The sequence below is a fragment of the Girardinichthys multiradiatus genome, chromosome 21 (assembly GCF_021462225.1).
Source record: "Girardinichthys multiradiatus isolate DD_20200921_A chromosome 21, DD_fGirMul_XY1, whole genome shotgun sequence".
Classification (NCBI taxonomy): domain Eukaryota; kingdom Metazoa; phylum Chordata; class Actinopteri; order Cyprinodontiformes; family Goodeidae; genus Girardinichthys; species Girardinichthys multiradiatus.
In genome coordinates, this window is record NC_061813.1 from 39257345 (window position 1) to 39280890 (window position 23546).

The 23546-nt window shown below is 38.7% G+C and overlaps 1 protein-coding gene and 1 long non-coding RNA gene across 15 annotated transcripts in view; one reads left to right on the plus strand and one right to left on the minus strand.

Annotated features, from left to right (window-relative positions):
* The window catches only part of tnikb (TRAF2 and NCK interacting kinase b), a 73635-nt gene extending 56174 nt beyond the window's left edge, over nt 1-17461 (plus strand). For all 14 annotated transcript variants that reach the window (XM_047349948.1, XM_047349949.1, XM_047349950.1 and 11 more), the window contains 11 exons: nt 2546-2727; nt 2822-2936; nt 5381-5489; nt 7194-7370; nt 7450-7593; nt 8670-8804; nt 8917-9017; nt 9552-9701; nt 12566-12725; nt 14667-14806; nt 16074-17461. In XM_047349948.1, the coding sequence (XP_047205904.1) occupies nt 2546-2727; nt 2822-2936; nt 5381-5489; nt 7194-7370; nt 7450-7593; nt 8670-8804; nt 8917-9017; nt 9552-9701; nt 12566-12725; nt 14667-14806; nt 16074-16157 (1497 nt within the window). In that variant the 3' untranslated portion in view covers nt 16158-17461. The remainder of the gene's footprint in view (nt 1-2545; nt 2728-2821; nt 2937-5380; nt 5490-7193; nt 7371-7449; nt 7594-8669; nt 8805-8916; nt 9018-9551; nt 9702-12565; nt 12726-14666; nt 14807-16073) is intronic.
* LOC124858197 lies at nt 649-23428 on the minus strand. Its single transcript, XR_007035771.1, has 3 exons — nt 19902-23428; nt 17997-17998; nt 649-662 (listed from the first exon to the last, which is right to left on the minus strand). It is a non-coding gene; the product is annotated as an uncharacterized LOC124858197 (long non-coding RNA).
* Nucleotides 23429-23546: the final 118 nt, after the last annotated feature.

The following is a 23546-nucleotide window of genomic DNA, read 5'->3' on the forward strand; positions in this document are numbered from 1 at the left end:
TATCTCAGAATGGATTTTTCTCTGGTTGCTTCTGTTTTTATGCCGTGATGCTTCAGCACAGCTGCCATGTTGCTACAGGGAACCTCAGTCATAATTAACATATTCACAAATATTTCATTTGAAACCAGATATGAATCATTAGGAATCAGTAAAAAAATATCAAATAAGGTTTTTGATGCCCACTTCAATGTTTTTCTTTTACAGAAACAGTTGTTATCAACGTCAGTTTATTTATGTTGTTTTAGAAAAGAACAGAATTCATCATATTGTAGTTTTTCAAATCCAGAACAAATTATTTTCATCTTTCTGTTTAATTAATGTCAGTTTAATCCAGGTATAATACAAACGTGTGAAAGTACTTTTAATTCAGTTAATTTTGGTTTTATTCAGCTATTAAATGAATGAAAGTCACAGTAAATCCTTGCCTGTTAATTTAGCATGGATTCATTCATAAATTCGTAATTAGAGTTTCAAAAAATAAGGAAATTCATTCTAATTTATTTTTTATTATTATTTATATGTTGCAAATTTTTTGATTTTGGTTTTTACATAGTTTTAATATTATAATTCTCACAAAACTGTTTTCTTTAAGTAGAAAAAAACTTAAAGAAACTTTACACTGTACATTGCTAATGTATATGTTTCTTGATATTTTTTGAGAACTAATATGTTAAAATCTATAATTAATTAAACAATCATAAGGGTAATTTATTAAATGATAATATAAAAAAAATATGTGAGTATTTATAATGATTTTTTAAACAAATTCCAAAAAGTTTAAATTTATTCCATTACAAAATCTAAATACATAATATATAAAAAGTATAAACATTTTAATAAATAAAATAATAACAGTCATTTTATGACAGATATTAATTTTCTAGCATTTTTAATTGCATCTGTTGATTTAAATCTTAAAGGTTTTACAATCTAGATTTATTAAATAAATTAACAAAATACTACGATATATTTAAATAATTTAACAGCACTATTTTCTTGCATTTTTATTTTGCTAGTCTCTCTTTTATAGTGTTTAATTTTTTTCCATATTGCATATTTACACTTTATAAATGAATTTGTCGAGATATTTACCATTTTCTTCATTTATTTAACCCAGGTTGTAGCACAAAGTATTTGGTCTAAAATGTTAAATTCAGATAAGAAACATTTAATGCCTTCTGCTTTATTAAATCTATGCTTTTAGCTGAGGAAAATCACCCATCTGCTGATTTAGTGTCTAAATCCTGCTGCAACATGGTGCCAGATGCATCACACAGAGACAGTCGTTGCATCTCAGTTTATTTATCTGTGGCTGCTGGATGTAAAACGTGAATCTGAAGTTATCTGAACTGTAACCTGTAACACTGAGGCATGATAAATGTTTGTAGTTTGACTCCCCTCATGTCTCTGTTTTCTCCTCCTGCTCGCTGCCCTCCTCATGACAGAGATTCAGAACGTTGGCTGAAGTTTAAATGGACCATACTAACAACCTGCATGGTGTCTCCAACAGCTGTTATGTTTTTGTAACTTTTTGCCTGCTGGATTGTCTTGAACCGACAGGTTACTTTTTACCAAAATGTCTTTTTGGGTACCAATATTATGACAACCTGCTTTTCCCTAAATTTACAGGTTAATTTCACAGACTTACAGGTTACTTTCTGAAACTCACCTGGAATTTAAAGATTGCTTTGTTGGAAATTTCTCAAACTTACCTGGAATATAAAGGTTACTTTCTCAGTCCTTTCAAGTTCCTTTCATGGAATGATTTCCTGGAGGTCACCTGGAATTTCCTGGTTACTTTCCAAAAAAGTACATGTTACTTTCCTTAACCTACATGTTACATTTTTAAACTGCAACTTACTTTGCATATCTGGGGTTTATTTGTTAATCATTTTTAAGTCTTATAGATTAATTTCCAGGTATTTATAGGTCACTCTCCAGAGGTTTACACAAAGCATCCTGTACATTCTGAAAAGTAACCTGTAAACTCCAGGACAGTCACTTGTAAATTTGGGGAAATATGTTTTGGAAAGTGACTTCCAAAACTTGGGTAAGTTTTGCAAAGTAAGCTGTAAGTTTTCTAAAAGTAAGCTGTTAATCCCAGGAAAGTACAGCCAGTAATAATTTGTACTCCAGCTTTGTTTTGTTCTAGCAGCTGCAGTCAGGGACGCTGTGAGGCTCTTGATCTACACGTTGATGTATTTTTTAATAAAACTGAACTCAGAGTCCAGTGAAACATCAGATTAATTGTAAATGTCTTTATTGGAAAAGCACATTTTCACTGACAGCTGTTCTCTCAGCTTATCAACCAGGTTTATGTGGATTTAAAATGTAAAATTGGCTAAAAGGTTCTGCTTACTAGTAATGTGTCCATGCACATTTGATGCAATAAACATGTGGGTAGATCTGTTATACTTTCAGTGCTTTGGAAGCAACATAAAATTCATTTTTTACAGTAGTTTGATCATTATTTACCTGCTGACAACACCGCCTGAGCCAACACAGAAACAACAGAATCAGTAACAGTCGACCACTCGTCCTGCAGGACCTGACGGCTCTGGCCAAAGAGCTGAGAGAGCTGCGGCAGGGAGAGGAGACCAGCCGTCCACCTGTCAAAGTGACGGACTACTCTTCATCCAGCGAGGAGTCCCACAGCAGCGAGGATGAGGAGGGAGAGGGCGGAGCTAATGATGGATCAGTGGCTGTTAGCGATATACCACGCATTATGTGAGCACTTTTAGATCTCCTCCTTTATTTTTATCCTAAAGAGAGGGGACACCCCATGCTTGGAGTTCAAACTGTTTTTCTTTTTCCCCTTCAGGCCTCCAGCAAGTCCAAGCACCAACGAGTCCTTCGGCGTGATGGGAGGTCACAACGACACCCATGGTGACTCGTACGGAGACACCTCGCAGGACAGCACGCTCATGATGCGAGAGGTGAGTCCCAGCTTTGACCGCTGACTCCATGTATAACACCTTCCCTGCAAAGCTGGCGCTGCCACCTGGGTTTGGGTCAGTAGTAGAGCCACACAAACACCTTGAGGGGTGAATCTGACCGTATTTAGTTGCTGCGGAGACACAGCAGCTCTTTTACCACGGACTCCTGGATCAAATAAAACACACTTATGTGACAGTTAATACAATATGTAATGAAGCAAAGGTTAAAGGTCAGGGGAGACATAAACATGTTCTGAATGTTGATATTTAAAGCTTATTTGAAAGATATAAAATGAAAAATGACAGAACTTACAGTGTGTGGCTGATTGGCCTCAATTCAAACTGTTGATAATATGTTGAAATATTTTTTCTTGGGCCAAAAACGGACCTCCAGCAGCACCCTTAATATGAAGGACCTTCTCTTTCCCGTTCCACCTTCCTCCTCCCGAGATAAATCCCCACACCCCCACAGTGAACACTTTCACAGCCAGCACAGTCCAGCCTTATTACCATCACCTGTCCGTCACAATCACCGCCTCACCGCTCAGGGGCCATGCTCCACCTTCTCTTCTCTTCTTCCAGAGGTTTAGGGGATGGAGGCAGAGCTCTGCCCCCAGCAACAGTTACCCCGGCAGCGCTAATCCGTTCCTTGGCAACAACAACCTCCCAGATTTGGTGCAACAAAGCGCCTCCCTTCTGGGTTACGCCCCAGGGGTCCAAGTAGGTGGAGCAGATCCCGGCCCCCTAAAAACCTCCGTCCCCCCGACTGACCCTGATAAACTGTAACCCTGCCCCCCACCCCTTCACCCACCTCATCACCTGTCCACAGACCCCCTCAGCAAACAATGCAGTTGCAGAGTCTTATCCGAGTGGGAAATGTGGCCTTTCCACAGAGAATGCAAACTTTTCCACTGGAGACAAATCTCTATAAGACCTCAAGCTTTAAAGTGTAATAAATTCAGCATCCTTTAGGTCTGGCTAAATCTCTGGCTACCATTAAAAACAATCTGCTTCTGTTAGGTCAAAAAAATCATTAACTGTCATCAGTTAAATTCTGGTTTTAAGTAGGATTTCTTTTTTGACCAAAGAGATGTGAAACAGCTCCACACAGTTGTCCTTCATCATCCTTCTGGTTCCACAATGCAGATACATGTAACTTCACCATCTAAACGGTGCCTGAAGACAATAAGCAGAAGCTTATCATCTGTCCAAAGGACTTTGTTCCAGATGTTGTGTTCTTCATTCAGATGCGTCTTTATAAACCAAAGTCATGCTCTCATATTATTTGTAGAGAGAGATGAGAATTTCTCCTCCATCCCTACAAAACAGCCGTACTTACAGTCTAATTCTAATTGTCCTGTAATAACCTTTAACATTTAACCTGCTAATCAAGGCCTCTAGAGTCTCAGATGGAGCTCGTGGGTTTTTGGTCATTTCTTTACGCTGTGACCTTGGGTCGAATCTGATGGGATGTCTTCTCCTGGGAAGGCTGGGAGCTGTCTGAGATGTTTTCCACTGGGGAATAAACTTTCTCTCTGCAGAAAGTTTGGAGATGACCTGATAACCCTTTCCAGGTTGTTGGCGATTGGCAACGGTTGCTTCTTTAAAGTCACTGCTGATTGCATTGGCAGTGATGAAAGCTTCCCTGTTTGGTTAACAGTAACAAAATGCCTGGGAAGCATTTTTGACTTCATTTCACCAGTTGGACCAGTCTTCGAGGGTCAACCTGTAGCAGCCAACAGGGTGGAGCCTCCAACTAAACAAACTCCATCATTACACTTTCAATCACAGATGGTGGTTGGACCCAACTGACCCCTAATAGAAGGATGTATGTGTACAGTTTGTATGTTTAGGATGTGAAAATTATAATGAATCCTTGTAAACTGGATGATTTCAACATTTCCTCTCTGTGCCAGTAGAGGGAGCTCCTGTACCACAGATTCAAACATTTACTGAGGCAACTGCTTTCATGTTTCTGTTCTTTTACAATTATATTTAAGTTTCCTATATTGCACCATTTAATCAGACGTTTGCATTATTCATACAGATTTTACACCAAAATCTTTTAAAAATCTTTATTTAATTATTTTTTTTATACATAAAATATGAAATAAATTGAGTCTTCCTTAACTGGAACTGGAGCATTGTATTTTGAGAGTCAAATAAAGTTTACTTTCTATTTATACCCCAGCTTCTTTCCTTCTTGCCCTCCATCTTTCAGTTTTCCAACCTCTGAACCAGGAAGTTCCCACCCTGTTTCTGACAAGTGGTTCACAAAATAAAGGAAACATTTAAAAATCAGTTTTTTGTTCAGGGAGACATCAGTCCCTTAATGAAATCATTGTTAAAGATGAAAACCCATGTTTCCTTTATTTTGACACCTTAACCAAGGACAGTCAGAACTCTGTGTGTCTGAGCGTTCGTTGTGTTTCTGTGCTCCGCAGTACGAGATGGGAGGCAGCGGAGGCTCCAAGGCTTCCTTCACCCCGTTTGTTGATCTGAGGGTGTATGGGACCTCCCCGACTGACGACGACGAGAAAAACTCAGCTGCAGGTACATTTCTCCTCCTCACTGGTTTCATCCTTCACTCGCTCATGGAGAAAATGCAGACAATTCTCACTCTCAACTTGTCCAACATGAAGATTTCCTCAAGGATAACTTGTGAAACACAAACATTTGATCCTTGTTGTTTTGTGAAAACCGTTGTAGCCTCATACCTGCATGACACACCTGCTAACTGTGTGGTCATGACTCCCAGAGCATCTCTGTGTGGGGACTGTGGGACGATGGGAGGAAGCTGGAGTACCCAGAAAGAACCCACTCATGCACTGGGAGAACATTGAAACTCCATACAGAAAGACCCCAGGCTGGGATTGGAACCTGGGATCTTCTTGCTGCTAGCCAACACCACTGACCACAGCGCCACCGTGCAGCCCGACAACTTTTACATACTGGGCCCATAGATTTAACACATCCGAGTACAGGACAACATTACGCCTTTTATAAAGGGAGGCAGGCGTTATGATTTGAATAGAAATCAATGCAACTTCTTGGGGGGGTTGTGCAAAAAAGCGTTAAATAAGTAAACAAACATGTTTAGAATCAGAGTCAGCATTATTCAGCCCGTTTGTGACACAAACAAGGAAGTTAAATCACACTTTGCTCTCACTGAGGACATTGTCCATGGATTACATGACTCCTTGTTGCATATACCCATATAGGGAGGGCAACTTTAAATGAACAGTTGGACCCATTTGGACCCTGGGTGTCCAAATGGTTCGAGACGTTTTCTTAACACCTATATAAGGAGGTCAACCGGGTTCACCACAATGGTCAAATATAGTGAAACCAGTCCACCATCTACATATCCATCCCCCCCACACACACGCACACACACATGCTGGCTGGGAAATCTGACCTTTCTAACTCTGACTGTGTTTTTTGCTTTCACTGTTCGCCTGCTGGAGCAGAGCTGCCGTTTCCTCTCCATCAAACTTGAGAGGGTGTTCAGGGTGTTGAAACCACAACATCCTATCAGAGGTCAATGAGCGAAGAGTCAGAAAGTAAAATTAGACTCACTGATGAAGCAGCCGCACATCTGAAGGATACTTTAACATTTACAGAGCAGATAAACTAAAATCAACATCATTGTTTATTTGAAGAGGATCTAGAAACAAGCATGGAGGTAGGACTGAAGGCCAATTGTTTGATTGTTTTTCATTTATTTTGGCATAGATTGTAATTAGATCTATTTTAGTTGCACATGACTCAACTCAACCTTTCCTTCAGATGAATATTGTGCATCACTTCAACCAGAAAGCCCTGTCTTCAGCCAGTTAATGTCTTTTAACTGGCCACTAACATGTTCATAAACATATATTTGTCTTCTGAAACTTTTGTTTCCTCTCTCCATGTATAATTTACCTGTGAATGAGAATCCACCCAGTTCAACCAGTTCTTGGTTCTAGCCTCTCCACATTGTCTCCAACAATGTGCTAGTGTAATAAAAACTTTACAATATTCCCCCAGCCAAACTCGCTCCATAAAAGAGAGCATGATGTTTTCCATTCTGGCCCATAGATCTTTTCAAAAATACCTTTTTTAACATAGTTTTTGTTGCAGTTCAAGATAAGCAGCTGAATGGAAAGTCAAATTAATTTAGGTTGTTGCCTTATCGATAAGGAAAAAATGGAAATGTTATGAAAGCCGTCGCAGCTCTGAAGGATCGTTTGTGTTGTTTTGTTTGTGGGGCTGCAGCTCTGTTTGCTGATGAGCTGCTGAAACAGGAGCAAGAGCAAGCGAGGCTCAACGAGGCCAGGAAGATCTCTGTGGTCAACGTGAACCCGACAAACATCCGACCGCACAGTGACACGCCCGAGATCAGAAAATACAAGAAGAGGTTCAACTCTGAGATCCTCTGCGCAGCTCTCTGGGGTGAGACAACAACGGACACCTCGCAGATGTTTCAGCGTCTGCGTGGCTGCAGAAAATCAGAGGTTTGTGTGTTTTGCAGGAGTGAATCTGCTGGTGGGGACAGAGAACGGCTTGATGCTGCTGGACCGAAGTGGACAAGGCAAAGTTTACAATCTGATCAATAGAAGGCGCTTCCAACAGATGGACGTCCTGGAGGGACTCAATGTCCTGGTCACCATCTCAGGTCGGTTAACCTGGCAGAGACATGATGTTGCTATGTTTAATAAAGGAGTTTAAAAGAGTTTTCAGCCACCTTAGACAAATAACTGGGCTCCTCAGGAGTAAAGGTCTTTTTTTTACTCGTTAAAGGGTGACCAATACAGACTTGCAGTCAGCAGAATTGACTTCTCTAGAATAATGTCAATAAGGTCACAACATGCCCACACCAGACCTTCCTTTTCCTTACCTGCGAAGCACCCAGCTGTAATTGAGTCTTTGCCAGGTATGTTTTTGTTATTATGGAAGCTTAACAGTGTCTTACAGAAGTGCTCTGGATGAGCTGCAGAAATAACATCACTCAGGTGGTAGAATCTGTCATCAGGGCAACTATTAATTGTGGAAACAACTGAGGAGGAATAAAGGATGTCTCTCTTCTATTCAACACTGCAATAAATACACCATTCTCACAGTGAAACATGGTGGAGGCAGCATCATGCTGTGGAGATGGTTTTCTTCAGCAGGCACAGGGAAACTGGTTAGAGTAGATGGGGAGATGGATGGAGCAAAATCCAGAACATTCCTGGAAGAAAACCCATCAGAGGCTGCAGAAGACCTGATACTGGGGTGGAGATTCACCTTCCAGCAGGACAACCACACTAAACAAACAGCCAGAGATACAATAGATGGTTTAGGTCAAAGCATATTCATTAGTTGAAATGGCCTAGTTAAAGTCTTGAAAATTGACGTTCCCAGAGGCTATCCTGATTACACTACTGCAGTGTAAGATTAATTTGATTTAAAGTTTTTACAAATTTTTACCAGGAGTGTCAATAAATATGTTTGGCTCTGTACAAATAACATAAAAACTATTGAAATAAGTTTATTTATCCCTAAAAAAAAGGTTTCAGTCTTACAAGGTGCTTCATATATTGAACAATTAGACATAAAGACACAATAAACACACCACTTCTGCTCTGTTTTACATTATTACTGGATTTCTACATTTAAACATATTTTTTTCCCAACATATATATATATTTATATATAAAACCTCACAGACATCTTAATCTGACATAGAAGCTGTAATGTGTTCATCTGCAGGGAAGAAGAACAAGCTGCGAGTTTACTACCTGTCCTGGCTGAGGAACAGGATATTACACAACGACCCAGAGGTGGAGAAGAAACAGGGCTGGATCACAGTGGGGGAACTGGAGGGCTGTGTGCACTATAAAGTCGGTATGTTGTCAACTTATAAACCCATTAAACACAATCAGAATGAGTTTTTTTCCATTTGAGATTCAAGTGTTTCTTTCTTCATGTCTGACATGTTTTTTATATTTTCCTGCAGTGAAATATGAGAGGATTAAATTCCTGGTGATTGCTCTGAAGAACTCAGTGGAAATCTACGCCTGGGCACCAAAACCTTACCATAAATTTATGGCCTTTAAGGTATTAACAGTAGGCTCCGAGTATCAAAGAAAGACTTATTTGCTTTCTAGATGAGACGACACATAATTATTTTGCAAACTTCAGAACCTGGACAGAACTTATAAAGCCTTTTTCTATTCATACCGACCATTAAAAGCGCACAGTAGAGCCACATTCACCAGACTGCACTCACAAACACAGACTCATACACTGATATGAAGGAAACTTGTGGTTTAGTGCCTTGCCAAGGGGGCCATCGACATGTGGCAGCAGGAAGCTGAAATCAAACCCAGAACTTTTGAATTGCACCCATTTGAACCCTTACTCTACTCTCGTGTCTGGCATTTCACTCTGCTACCTTTAAGGTTGGATTGATGCATAATTGTAGCGTTATCATCCTGATGGTCAGAAAACACACCTGGAATAGTTTGCTGCTTCTCTGAGGAGTGATCACCTGGTCTGACAGGTGTAGCTTCGCCAACATGCTGCAAATACTGTCTGAATAGGGTTACAGAGCACTTCAATCACTCACTCTCCTCTCTCTCTGTCTGTCAGTCTTTCACAGATCTGCAACATCGCCCCCTGCTGGTGGATTTAACTGTGGAGGAGGGCCAAAGGTTAAAGGTCATTTATGGCTCCACTGTTGGTTTCCATGTGGTTGATGTGGACTCCGGAAACCCCTATGACATCTACAGCCCCTCCCATGTAAATATATATATGTGTGTGTATGTGTGTGTGTGTGTGTGTGTTCCTGTCTTGGCATCACAGTGAGACCATTTTCCCGATTTCACCATCAAATTGAGGACCGTTTGTACCAAAGTGAGGACATTTTGCTGGTCCTCACGACCTATTTCGCTAACAGTTAGGTTTAGGACTAAGGTGTGAATTGACTTTAGGTTAAGGTTAGGGTTAGGCATGAACTGGTAATGGTTAGGTTTAGGGTTATTGTCAGGGTTAGGGCATAGAAAGGGTTGAAAATGACTGAAAATCAATGGAAGTCAATGGGAGTCAACAGATGGTCCTCACTACATATAGCAAAACAAGAGTGTGTGTGTGTGTGTGTGTGTGTGTGTGTTCTGATATTTGTCCATTGCGATGATCTGTCCACATTATAAGGACCTGTCCCCAACGTAAACAGCTCTTTACACAAGACTTTCTTTAACTTTTTCACGTTTTGGGATTTTATGTAATAGATCAACACAAGTAGAGGACAGAAAATGACACATGCACATCTGTTTTTTAATAACCCTTCATGAAATAAAGCTCAACCAGTTGCCTTCAAAAGTCATCTAACCAGTAAATAGAAGAAGAAAATGTATGTTTTTGGCCAGCATGCACAACGCTATGTGTAGGAGGGCTAACATGGCACATTAACCTGAACACACTGTTTAACATGGTGGCAGCGTCATGCTGTGGGAATGCTGTTCTTTAACAGGGACAGGGAAACTGGTTAGAGTAGATGGGGAGATGGATGGAGCTAAATCCAGGAAAATCCTGGAAGAAAGTCTGTTAGAGGCAGCAGAAGACCTGATACTGGGGAGGACATTAACCTTCTAGCAGGAGAACCAGCCTAAACAAACAGCCTGAGCTGCAAAGGAATGATTTAGGTCAAAGCATATTCATTGGTTGAAATGGCCTAGTCAAAGTCCAGACCTTAATCCAACTGGGTGTCTGTGGCAAGATGTGAAAATAGATAGTTTAATGAGGCTCTCCATCCGATCATGAGCTGTTAGACTAATACATTTCTAGATGTGCAAAGCTGATAGAGACAAACCCAGAAAAACCTGCAGCTGGAACTGCAGTGAAAGGTGCTGTTGACCAGGAGGACCGAAATTAAATGAGCACCACACTTCATATTCTTATTTGTAAAAAATACTGAAAACCTTGTATTATTTCCCTGACCCTTCCTAATTATGCTCTACTTTGTGTTGGTCTAATGCCCAAAATCCCAACAATACACACTGAAGCTCATAGTGATGCAACAAAATGGGAAAAAGTTCAAAATTTATGAATACGTTTGCAAAGTAGTGTTTACATCCCTTTAATTTATTGAATGAAACATAAACTACAAGGGATTACAAGGAACTACGGGTATTAAAGAGATTTCAACCACAAATAAATACATAGTTTAGTCCTGCTAGATCTCATCTAAAACTGGCCTCTAGAATTGATTAAAGGTAAATGTTGTTCCATTGTGACGCTGATGACACACAATTATACATCAGAACTGCTCCTAACCCCTGCATAGCCCTGTTTTGAGGAGGTTAAGGGCTGGATGAACAGCAACTTTCTTCAGCTCAGCAGTAGGACCACTGAGGCACTACTTGTTGGCACAAGTCACCAGATCACCAACTCCTCAATGTCCCAGCTCTCCTTTGATGGCCAGAAAAACTCACCCGTGCCTTTGTATCCTGCAGAATGGAGGGGACCATTCAAGAATGACAAAATTAGAGTATATCCAGAATAATGGCGCACTTTGAGATTCCTTGGAACGAAAAGTGCATTATAAATAAAAATGATTATTATTATTATCAAAGCTTAGAGTGTGTGAAGTAAAATAAAAAGTTTGTGTTGAAGAATAAGAATAATCAGAGAGAAACACAGTGGTTAATTTTGAAAGGATTGTGTTTCAGAATAATAAACAGACACGCTCTGGATGAAACAGATGAATACTAATGAGTAAGATGGATTGTTCAAGAAAGAATGCATTTGAAATCATTACTATAAAGTCCTGATCCAAACCTTCTTGTTTCATATTTCCTCTCAAGCAACCAGACCTTTTTAAGATTTTTTAAGGTGGTCTTCATCAGTATTTCTCCAGACTTTCTGAAGTTCTTTCAGAGTTTTACTTTGAACTTTAATTATGTTGATTTTCTATGTAGTACCTGCCGCTTTTCAGTCTGCTAATCCACCTAACTCTGACCTGCGAGTCATTCTTACATAAAAAAGGCTCCTAAACTGAAGGGATGAACCAAAACCAATCAGAACTTACATCTTTCAAATTCCTAAAATAACACCGTTTATTTTAACTCCAACAAGGTTATTCTCATATAGGTACTAGCTTAAAACTTGACCTACAGTAGATGATCAACTAAAGGATGATGCGTGCTTTAGGTGTTAAAGACAAAAAGTTCAAAAAACAATATCAAACATTCTAAGAAAGACTTTAAGAGACCTTCAAAACTATTAATCAGTAAAATGTAAAAATAATAAAGGAAAGTCTGGCTGCTTGACAGGAAGAAGCAGAGATGACTCAAGACTTTTGCACAGTTCTGTAGCGTAAATAAGGAAAACATGATGTCAGCAAAAATATTACATTGAGATTGTAAGGGCAGTTGAGTCAGTGTCCTCCTCTAACCTTGGCGGGGTTTCAGTTAGAGACTGATGTGAAAAAGGAGACGGTAACCATAGCAACCACCTCTCATTCCTGTTTGGCACTCTTGAATGAGGACGTGCACGTATCCGTTGCCATGGCGAACGTGTGACTGAGAAGCAGGAGAATTGTTTTGTCACAGCGGTTTCATCAACCTGCCGCCATTCAGCCTCCTTCTGTCTCTGGACCCACACAGATTCAGGGTCAGGTGACCCCACACGCCATTGTGGTCCTGCCCAAGACGGACGGCATGGAGATGCTGCTGTGCTACGAAGACGAGGGCGTCTACGTCAACACCTATGGGCGTATCACCAAAGACGTGGTGCTGCAGTGGGGCGAGATGCCCACATCCGTCGGTACGTCCGTCCAGCAGTTCACTGGATGCAGATAAAACTCGCTTTTTGATTTATAGTTTCACTCTGTTGATGACCTGCAGGTCAGTCCTTGTTGTTTCTTTAACACATTCAGAATCTGGAAGTAAAAGCTGCATAAAACCTTGAAAATCTATTTATACACCTTAAACTTTTCCACATTTTATCACATTGCGACACAAACGTGACCTAGTGTATTTCATTGGGATTTTATTTGACAGACCAGCATAAAGTAGACCCACTTTTCTCTGGAGGGCCAGCTGCAGGTCCGGCTGCAGGTCCGGCTGCAGGTCCAGCTGCAGGTCCAGCTGCAGGTCTTGATAGGGTTTGTCTCTACCAGCTTTGAACATCTACAGACTAAACATTTTGCTCGCTCTTCTTTGCAGAATATATCAGGTTCAGTCAGGTTGGAAGGAGAACGTCAGCAAACATCAATTTTACTGTCTTGCCACAGATTCTGAATTTAAAGGCCTTTGAGTAGGGAATTCTGATGCATGAATATGCTTTGATGTAAACCAGGAATGTCCTGTGGTCAATTGTGGCCCTTGCAATCATTTTGTGTGGCCCCTGACTGCAGTTCAAGAATGTTACAAATTTGGCCCTCTATCAAGCAGAGCTGGTTCAGATGGAAGAGATTTTTACTGACAAATTTCTGTCTTCTGAAATGGAAAATGTTTGGTATTTTGCAATTATTTAGCCATTTTTTTACTTTTGTTTTAAAATCATATTAAGGAGGGCCACAAACATCCAGCCACCTTTTACTAACAGCCATCCATTGAACTTGGCTGAATACAGCCAGGGTTTTATTGCTGTGAATAGATTAAAATCCTTTTCTACATCAACAAAATAGAAACCATTCGACTTAAGACGTTAAGAAACTGTACATCTTTCTTTTATGAAGGCTGTGACCTCTTTTCAGACCTGCAATAATTTATTCTTTCCTACTTTGTTTCATTAAAATATTACATGTTTTTTTTTTCTAAGTGGGTAAAATACGCATAAAAAACAATTAACAATAAAATTATTTTGCATTTTTTAATTGGAAACAGGTATATTATGGCTCTTGAGTAGTTTCAACTTGCTGATTTTGGCCTGTGATACTAAAAGTTCGGACACCAATGACCTAAACCATCCATTGTATCTCTGGCTATATGTTCAGGGTGGTTGTCCTGCTCACAGAATCCCCCACCGGAGCTGTGGAGCTCTGCAGCTCCTCCAGAGTTGTCATTGGCCTCTTGGCTGCTTCTCTGATTAATGCTCTCCTTGCCTAGCCTGTCAGTTTAGGTGGACGTCCATATCTTGATCCATTCTTTGTCCATGTTCAGATGATGAATTGAACAGAGATGTTGGAGCCATTCAAGGCTAAGGAAAATGTTTTAGAACCTAACCCAGCTTTAAACTGAACCAGAACATCCTCCCTGACCTGTCTGCTGTGGTCCTTGGTCTTCATGATGCTGGTTGTTCTCTAAAGAACCTGTGAGGCCAGAAACAGAATGGCTGCATTACATTACACGCAGGTGGACTCTGTTTAAGTGTATTCTGAGGGTAACTGGTTCCTGTGGATTTTATCAAAGTATCAGACTCAAGGGTTGTAATAAACAGCAAAAGGCCACAGTTTTTTATACCAAACAGTGAAAATATTTGAGTTTGTAATAAAACGATGTTGGTATTCTGTAGGTTTATGATTATCTTGTATTTATTTCTATGGTCAAACAATATGTGTTGCATTCCAAGCTTGACCTGCGCCAGGCAAGGTCTCATTATCTTTGTTCGTCCAACACCGGCCTTGTTTAATGATAATGAGATGGACTCCACCCAAGACAACCAAGTCTCACAACATTTCTCATGCTTAGATATTGATTACATCACTCTGTGGGGTTCTGTTCCTCTCCGTGCTGCTGTAGTTACATCCTCCTGTCCTTGCAGCCTACATCCACTCCAACCAGATCATGGGCTGGGGGGAGAAGGCCATCGAGATCCGCTCCGTGGAGACGGGACACCTCGATGGGGTTTTCATGCACAAACGGGCTCAGCGGCTGAAGTTCTTGACGGAGAGGAATGACAAGGTGAGCCTGAAACCACCTGAAAACCAGCTGGTCCCGACACTTTTTTGGGACTAATGTTTAACGTTTTTTATTTTATCTAATTCTTGAAAAACAGAAGAAACAAATTTATTAGTTTTCTAAGCAAGAATCTTTACAAATCTGTTCTTTATAAATAAATAAAAAATCAAATTGCATTAATTTTATTTGACTCTAATTAGATTGATTGCTTCTTACCTAACTGTGATTTATTACTTAATAATTTAATTGAACGGAAATTTTACAGGTAATAATTTAACTGTAAATAATTAAATTGAACTACACTAAAATCAGATGTTGGAACCTGATTTATAAGTTATTAGATTGATTTTGAATTCGACACATAGAACTCAGTCATGATTGGACTGATTAGACTATAATTGACATTAAACTAAATAGTATTTATTAGGTTTAAATTGGGGAATATTGAATTATATCTGGTTCAAACAGGATGGTAGTTCATTTTAAATGAAATGTGTGATTCATTAGGCTGTAATTAATTACATTTAAATTAAACCAGAGTATATAAACTTAGAACAAGATGAGTATAACTGGATTGATTGGAGTATACAAAAATTATATTGCAGAATCAGTAGCTGAATTGGATTATGTTTGGTGATGATTAGTTTTTATGTGGGATAAATTGGAAGGAATTGAATTAATTTTGTGGGTTTTTTTTATTTTTGCAAACAAAAGAAGTGGATTGTAATTTGTTTAACCTAGAATGGATTTATTAAATAAATTAAGCTGTTTGATTCATTTGGTTGTACTTCACTGGGCTGCAGTAGAATAAATCTAATTTATGTATTGACTGTTTTTCATTGGATCAAACTGCTGGTATGTATTTATTTAGGATAAACTGTTTATTTTCAGTGATGGATTAACATAATTCATAACTGAATTGCATTGACTGTGTTTTATTAGACTATTATATAGAATAAATGGAGGTTATATTAGGTAATAATGAGTTGGACAATTATATGAGCAGAACTCTAATTGATTTAATTGGATTGGACGTAGTTAGAGTGAACTGGATCCTATTGTATTCAGATTGAATTTAATAATAAACTAATATAATTTATCTGCCTCAAAATGACTTAGAGCAATACTTATAAAACTCAACTGAAAGTAGTTTAAATTCCTTTGATTTGCATTTTACGTTACGTTGAACCATTTAGTCTAAGACAAAAAGAAAGCTTCTATTGTTTTTAGAAATAAACCTGAAACTGAAGGTTTCTTCTGTCCTCTGCAGGTCTTCTTTGCCTCGGTTCGTTCTGGAGGCAGTAGTCAAGTTTTCTTCATGACCCTGAACAGAAGCTCCATGATGAACTGGTAACCGGCCTCCTTCTTGGAACCACGACCCTTTTCAGGAGGGATGACAGGAGGACAAGTTTGTGCGTGTTTATATATGTGTGTGTGTACTCGTGGACGACGACGACAACAAGCAGCTGACTGGACTGCACATCTGGAGGTGTTAAACCACAGCGGAGTGTCCCTACTTAGAAATCCTCATGCTGTAGGGGGCGCTGCAGGTCCTGCGGTTGGTGTCAGTTCCTGCAGAGCAAAGGTGACCTCACATGTTGTCAGCAGTTGGTGCTTTGGCCTCTCCTGAGGACTGTTGGACTGAACGGAGGGTTGATCTGGAGCCTTTTGAGGACCTGACAAGTAGCCTTTCAGTGGGGAAGCCCTTTGTGTAGCACATCAGTGACTTTCAACCAGGGTGTTCACACTGCGAGTTTAAAGGTCATTCATGGCGATGCAGGTGTGTCTGCTGCAGCAAATCCCCACTGTTGTAGTTGTAGTGAGTAAGCAAAGTAGCATTAGACAAAAAACACACTTGAGAATGAGAAAATAAATGCACACAATTTTAAGATCACACTCATCTCACAAAGCTAGTCTGCTTTTATAATTTCTGTTTTATTAGATCATGTCTGAATCAAGCACATGTGGGAACATCAACATGAAGCCTACTGGGTATGAAAATCCTTTTTGTTTAAATTTTAGAGATAGAAATGCACAACTTTAAGAGGCAACAAGGGAAAGTGACCAGGGCACTAACTGATTTAGGGCACCTCCTGATAAAATCTGACAATCTTAAAGGACAGTGACAGAAAATCTTTGACCATATGATGAAAACAGTGTCGCAACATTTCACTGCTTCAGCCTGAATGAATGAAATTAGAGGAGAGTAGCATGTAATATTTGCTGCAATATTCAAGCTGAAACGCTTAAAAATTTGAAAATAAAGAAAAACAAACCAGCACAGTTTTGCCGTTGAAATGGTCAAAGTTGCTTTCATGTTGCTGATGCTGCCTTTCTGAAGTGTTTCTTTGTACATCACTCTCCACTAAAGAGCTGCCAGAACAGCAGTTTTCAAGACACCAGTTTAATGCTGTCATGCTAAATTTAAAATGAAATTGCTCAACTCAAAATAATCTCTAGACTGGGGGAGATCAAGTGTAACACCTGAGACTTTTAAAACAGTTTAAGAATTTATATCAACATCCAACCATAAAGACGCGTAATGTGGAAGCAAAAATATCAGATTTTATAGGCATAAATAGCTGCTTAAGGACACTGGAGGGATGTTTATTGTATTTGCTGACTGAAAAAATTCCAATAAACCGCCAACAGATTTAAGTGTGAATCCCTTTAATTTTAAAGAAATGTTTGTACAACTACTCGCAATAAAATTGGCCACCACTTATTCTCTTTTTGGCTCCTAAAAACCATTGGTCTTATCATAAAAAGTTGGAAGAATCAACTGGAACATCCCAGTTGTTAGATGTACTGTTTGGGAAGGTTGTATACCTCAAAATCCAAAATGGCTGCCTCACACGTAAGAACTGATGATAGCTGCAAGAATAAACTATTTATTTGCCCCGATTCAAGTCGGAATCTAAGTAAATAAGTCATGCACACATAGTGCTGGACACATGCGGTTGCTGTGTTTGGATGCATAAAATACAGTTCAAGATATTTTCAACTTGTGTTGCTTATCATTGTCAGCCTGCCTATTGGACACAACTATGAGCAAATCCCACTAGTTTCCTGACTTGCAACTGGACAGCAGATAGGTGTATCACCAGGGGTGAAAGTGAGCCGGTACGGTCCGGTACTGCGTACCACTAACAGATTCTGCGTCGGTACGCAGTACCGGGAAGAGGATTAGAACGGCTGTCTGCTATGAAGCTGTCATCCAGAACCAGTTATGGCTGCAAACATTAACGAGCAAACAAAGGTCAGATCCGCTACCAATAGGCAGTCTAAAACACGACTTAATCTGTTTATAAATATAGTTATTTTCCCCTCATTCCAAATAGTTTCTGAACTGTTCTGCTATGCTGGAGCCTCAATGCTCTTGCTTTGCTTCTCTCCCCTCGGAGCTTGAGGTTTTTATGAACAGCCAGCTTTTAAAACGAGCACCGCTACGTTTAATGTCTGTCTGCTCGCTGCTAAATACCCCAGTTAAAAGCACAGGGAGAGAAACTAGTTGTGGTTCATGTTATTTTGCTGAATTACAGCAACACAGTACAGCTCGAAAACACCGCTTATGACCAGAGTTCACACACTACACGAGAGCGCATGCGCGCTTACCTCCAAAACAGAGCGGTTGCCAAGGAGATCGGTGTGTTCGATTTAATGGACTGGGAGATTTTACAGAGGTGGTGCACAGACATAAAAAACCACCGCTTGTATTAGAACAAGACGAACAATAAATCACTTAACATCTACAGACTTTTAAATAAAAACCGCGAAAACAACCAAACTGTCATATTTTTAATTTAAATGAAATCAAATCTTGACCACAAAGCAGAGAACAATAACTTATTTGTTGAAAAGAAAAGACGGAAACTGAAGATGGAAAGTTATGCATCAGAAAATGGTTTATCATTGTTTCATACATGGCAGCTCTTTAACAATTGAAATATTATATTGTCAAGTGATTCTAATTTCTGCCTTATACAGACAGCCTACAGTAAAGTAAAATATTGATATGTTTTAATTAGTTTGAGTTTGGACTTTGCTGAGAGAGAGAGATCTCGAGGGGGCCACAGATGAGAGTAACAATTAACACACACACACTGATATATATATATATATATATATATATGCATATATGTATGCATGCAAATATGGCCCCAGTGCCTCCCCAGCTCTGCCCCTAAGTACCAGAAAGAATTTAAAACTACTTTCACCCCTGTGTATCACCAAAACTTCACTTGGCTTTGAGAAAAAACAAAGAAAAGCTGAAGAATCCCAATATCTATCACTAGCTGTGACTTCGAAACCCAATATGACTGCTAAATGAATGAATAGTAGCAGCGGCTGCAGTGTTAAACTGTTTTTATATGCTTTTCTAATTTGCTATCTCTTTAATTCAGTCACAAAATGAAGTACTGTACAAACCTTTTTTTTAACATTTGGCAACAGTTTTGGGGTGAATTAAATGACTCATTATCAACCTATAATGCTAACCATTGCTAACTTGTTTGAGCACAACAATTAGCAAATTAGCTGGTTTTAGCAATTTGAAATTGTAGAATAAGTGTTTCACCAATTCCTAAATATGACTCTTGAGAAAAATAGTGGACAGTAAAGATAAAAAGTCCAAAGTTTCTTGCTAGCTCCTAGTTCAAAATTTAATATGGCTGCCAAGCGCAAAAACATGTGTCAACTGTGTCAGAAATAAACATTTTTATTTACATTTCTGTCCCAAATATTTAGTCTCAACGTATTGTACAGCATCAGTTCATGAACCTCTTGCTACAGAGTTTGACCACATTAATTAAGGTGTAATACAGTATCACCTGTAATTCTAATCATAGCTAATCACTTGATACAGAGATCAGAAAAATCACGCTGATTTAACAAAATCACTTGGACCTTCTGGATAATTAAATTCCTTACTAAAACTAAATTATGACTTCTGAATAAAGCAAAGAAAAGAGCCTGGAGTTCCTTGCTAGCTGCAAACTTTATCATTAATATGGCCACAATGTACATAAAAAGTGGTGAAAGCTTCAGAAATAAACGTTTTGTTTGCATTCCTGTCAGTTTGGGTCATTTATTCAGTCACAACTGTAGTGTTGTACAACACCTGTGCATGAATATCTTGCTACAGTGTCTGATCGCATTAAATGAAGTATACATTAACTAGCATGCTAGTCATAGCTAGCTTGTTGACAGAGCACAATAAGGAGCAAATCACACTGATTTCCCAACTTACAACTGAACAATAAATAATTTAATTACCACAATACAAATTTGACTTCTGAAGAAATTAGAGGATAGTAAAAGTAAACAACCTGCGTTAGCTTGCTATCTCCAACTTCATAATTAAATATGGCTGCCTTTCACATTAATAGTGGTGACAGCCTTAGAAATAAGCATTTTATTCATTTTTCGCTCAGTTTGTCTCCATCATAGTGCTGTCCATCTTTTGTTGATGAATAATTTCCTACAATTTGTGACTGCATTAAATGAGATGTAAGACATTATCAACCTGTAATGCTAATAATAGCTAGCCAGGCTACTGAGTTAGCAAGTTACGCTGATTTCCCAGCTTTAAACCGGAGAATAATTAAGACATTAAAATTCAGTGTGACGGCTATGCAAACAAAAATGTGTAATAACCTCAGAAATAAACTTTTTATTTGCACTTCTGTCTGTCTTAATTATTCAATCAGAAAGTACTGTACAACCTCTGTCCAAGAACATCTTACTACACTTCTTGATTGCATTAAATGAAAAGTAATATATTATCACCTTGTAATGCTTGTTTACCCACTTGAAACTTGAGGGTCATTAAATTAATTTCTAGAATTTGATTTTAACTTCCAAAGAAAATTAAGAAATGAATAAAGAGTGAACAGTTATTTTCTGATAGCTTTGTGGTTAGGTCCCCTCATGGCACAGTTTAAAGCACTGCATTGTTGCGTTATTGAGCCATATTTTTCCTAATAACTTAATTATTTTTATATGTTTTTGTGTATATATTAAAACATGCTCAGAACACTTTAAAAAACCTGACAATTAGCTGCCAAATAAAGTTAAAAATAAGCCTCCTGTTTGCTTCAAGCAACAAGCTCAGTATGACTTGTGGTGGTTTTCTTGACTGTTTTACAAACTTTTTGCAGATTGCATTTTATAATTTTCTTTATTTCATGAGGCAATACATTTAAAACATCAGCAGGAGGTAAATGAAACAACACGAAACAGTCTAGCTGTGGTCGACAAGCGTGGGTCTATATGCAGGAAATTTACAGGGCTGAACTGACTCCTCCAAGATGTTCTTGCTCACAGTGTGAACACTCATTTTGAGTGATGCTGCTAAAACATCTGTCTCCTCCCAGATTATGAGAATAATTCTTCAAACAAGCAATGACTGTCAGATGGAGAAATGTGAGATTTTACACATCATCACAGGCAGTGTGCAGGGAAGGAAGATTGTAGATATTGTACCGTTGCTGCAGCGGCAACACAATAACATACATCTTCACGTCTTTTCTCAATGGAAGAACTCGTCAGCAGAATAGTTGCCAACTTCCGGAAGGTTTTATTTTTCCTGCCTTGCGTTAAGACCACATTTTGTTCTGTTACAACTCTTCTGCGTGTTCTCCACTTCTGTAAATACTCCCACTGCTGTTAAGGACAGATTTTGGCAAAGCAGACAAAAACAAAACAGTTCTATGATACTTATTTCATACCTTCTTAACTCATAATCTGTGGTTCCTTTAGTATGGGAGATTTTTCAGAACAATTCTAGGAACTAAATTCATGGCTGTTTATTTAGTTTGCATGAAGACATACATGTTTAACCGTCTTCACTTGTTATGAATTGCAGGTTTGAGGCAATACACTTGTGGGTTTTACAATAGAAGATGGACAAAACCCTGAAAATGTTAGCATTTTGCTTTTTTTTTGTTAAAAAACAGTAAAGAATGTACACAATTATAAATTATGGTGACATTTATTATTACTTTAGGTATGTAAAAACCAGACAGCTGTGTAGATTTCACGGGTGGAATCAACCCTTTGAGGACTGTAAATGCCGGTATTTGTAAGAGAAAACTGGTTCATCTTTTACATTTATTTCCTTTTGGTTGATCAGAGATCTCAAAGGAAGTGATAAATGTGGAGCAGATGCAGTTTCAGGCCAGCTGAGGCCTTTTAAATGTGCAGGATGTTAGATTTAATCATCAACCTGTGAAAAAAGATCAGGAGGTAAAGTCTGTCTGAGAAACAATAGATTAAAAGATATTTATACTGTAATAATTTACATTATGATGATATCTTACTGATCATTCTAGAGGACATAAATAATGTTCACTTATCGAAGCTTAGTTGTCTTTCTACAGAATAGAGAACATAGCTAATACTGTAAGAATTTATAGAAAAAATACAATGTTTTTATTGTGGTATTATTTGTATTTCAATTTTTTGTATCAAAACTGTGAACATGTGTGCGACTGTGTGTCTGAGTGTGCAGGTGTGTGCACAGGTGCGTGACATGCATGTGAGCGTATGTTTTCACCTCGCCCGAATCACTGGAACCAGTCAGAAGACGACCTCGGTCTGGTAATGCACATCTGTGATGTTTGGAAATCTACAATAAATGTCCTCTCCTTGTACAGCAGAAAAAAAACACAAGCGGCTCTGCTTGTCTTTCTTTATACATTCACATAATGTGCTACAGGGTAATATGAATATGTTAAACCCTGAGATTTAAAAATATTTTTTTATGCTCTGAGCTGCTTAAAAGCAGAACAGGACGACCTTTAGAGCCTGGAGAAACTGGGGTTGTGGCAACTGCTGGTTCTCTCCAAAAATCCAACTTTAATGTAAGTAAAGTTATTCAGTCGAGAAAAGCATCCTATGGTAAGAAACGTTTTCTTTGTACAACTGACACTTGCCCATGGAAAAACTTCAGTCTTCCCTTATAACGTTTCAAAAGGTTGGGGCACACAGGATATTGGCCATTCCTATTCAGTCTCTCTGTTTCCTAACCCCGGCCCTCAGGACCCACTATCCCTCATGTTTTAGATGTGTCTCTCCTTCAGCACACCTGGTTCAAATTATTGCATTAGCTCCTGCATACCTCACAAAGTGAGTACACCCCTCACATTTTTGTAAATGTTTGATTATATATTTTCATGCAACAATCCTGAAGATATGCTGCTTTAATTATGTAGTCAGTGTACAGCTTGTTTAACAATGTAAATTTGCTGTGCCCTTGAAATAACTCACAGATCTTAATGTCTAAACCACTGGCAACAAAAGTGTGTACAGCTATGTAAAAATGCCCAAATTGTGCCCACTTTTCTAAAAGTTCTGAGATATGTCCAAAAATAAAACTTAAACTACCAAAATATTTGTTGTATATTAATAGTAGGGGTTTAAATATTTCTGTCAACAATGACTTAATGAAAAACTATTATTTAACAACAGTGATTTTTTTCTTTGCAGATTTTCTTTGTAAAAACTTTAAAGGACCTTTTATGATTTTCCTTTCAATTCACAAATCTACATATGTCAGGGCTTTACAAATTAAGTTGTTTATATATCCATCGCTGCTCTACACGTGTTCCAAACTACGTCCATTTTGGACCACTCCTTCTGGGTGTTCAGCTGTTTTATCCGTGAATGTAAATAGGATCCCTACTGTATCAGTGAGCTGACCGGTTGCCATGTTCGCCTCAGACCGACTAGGTCTCTCTCTCGG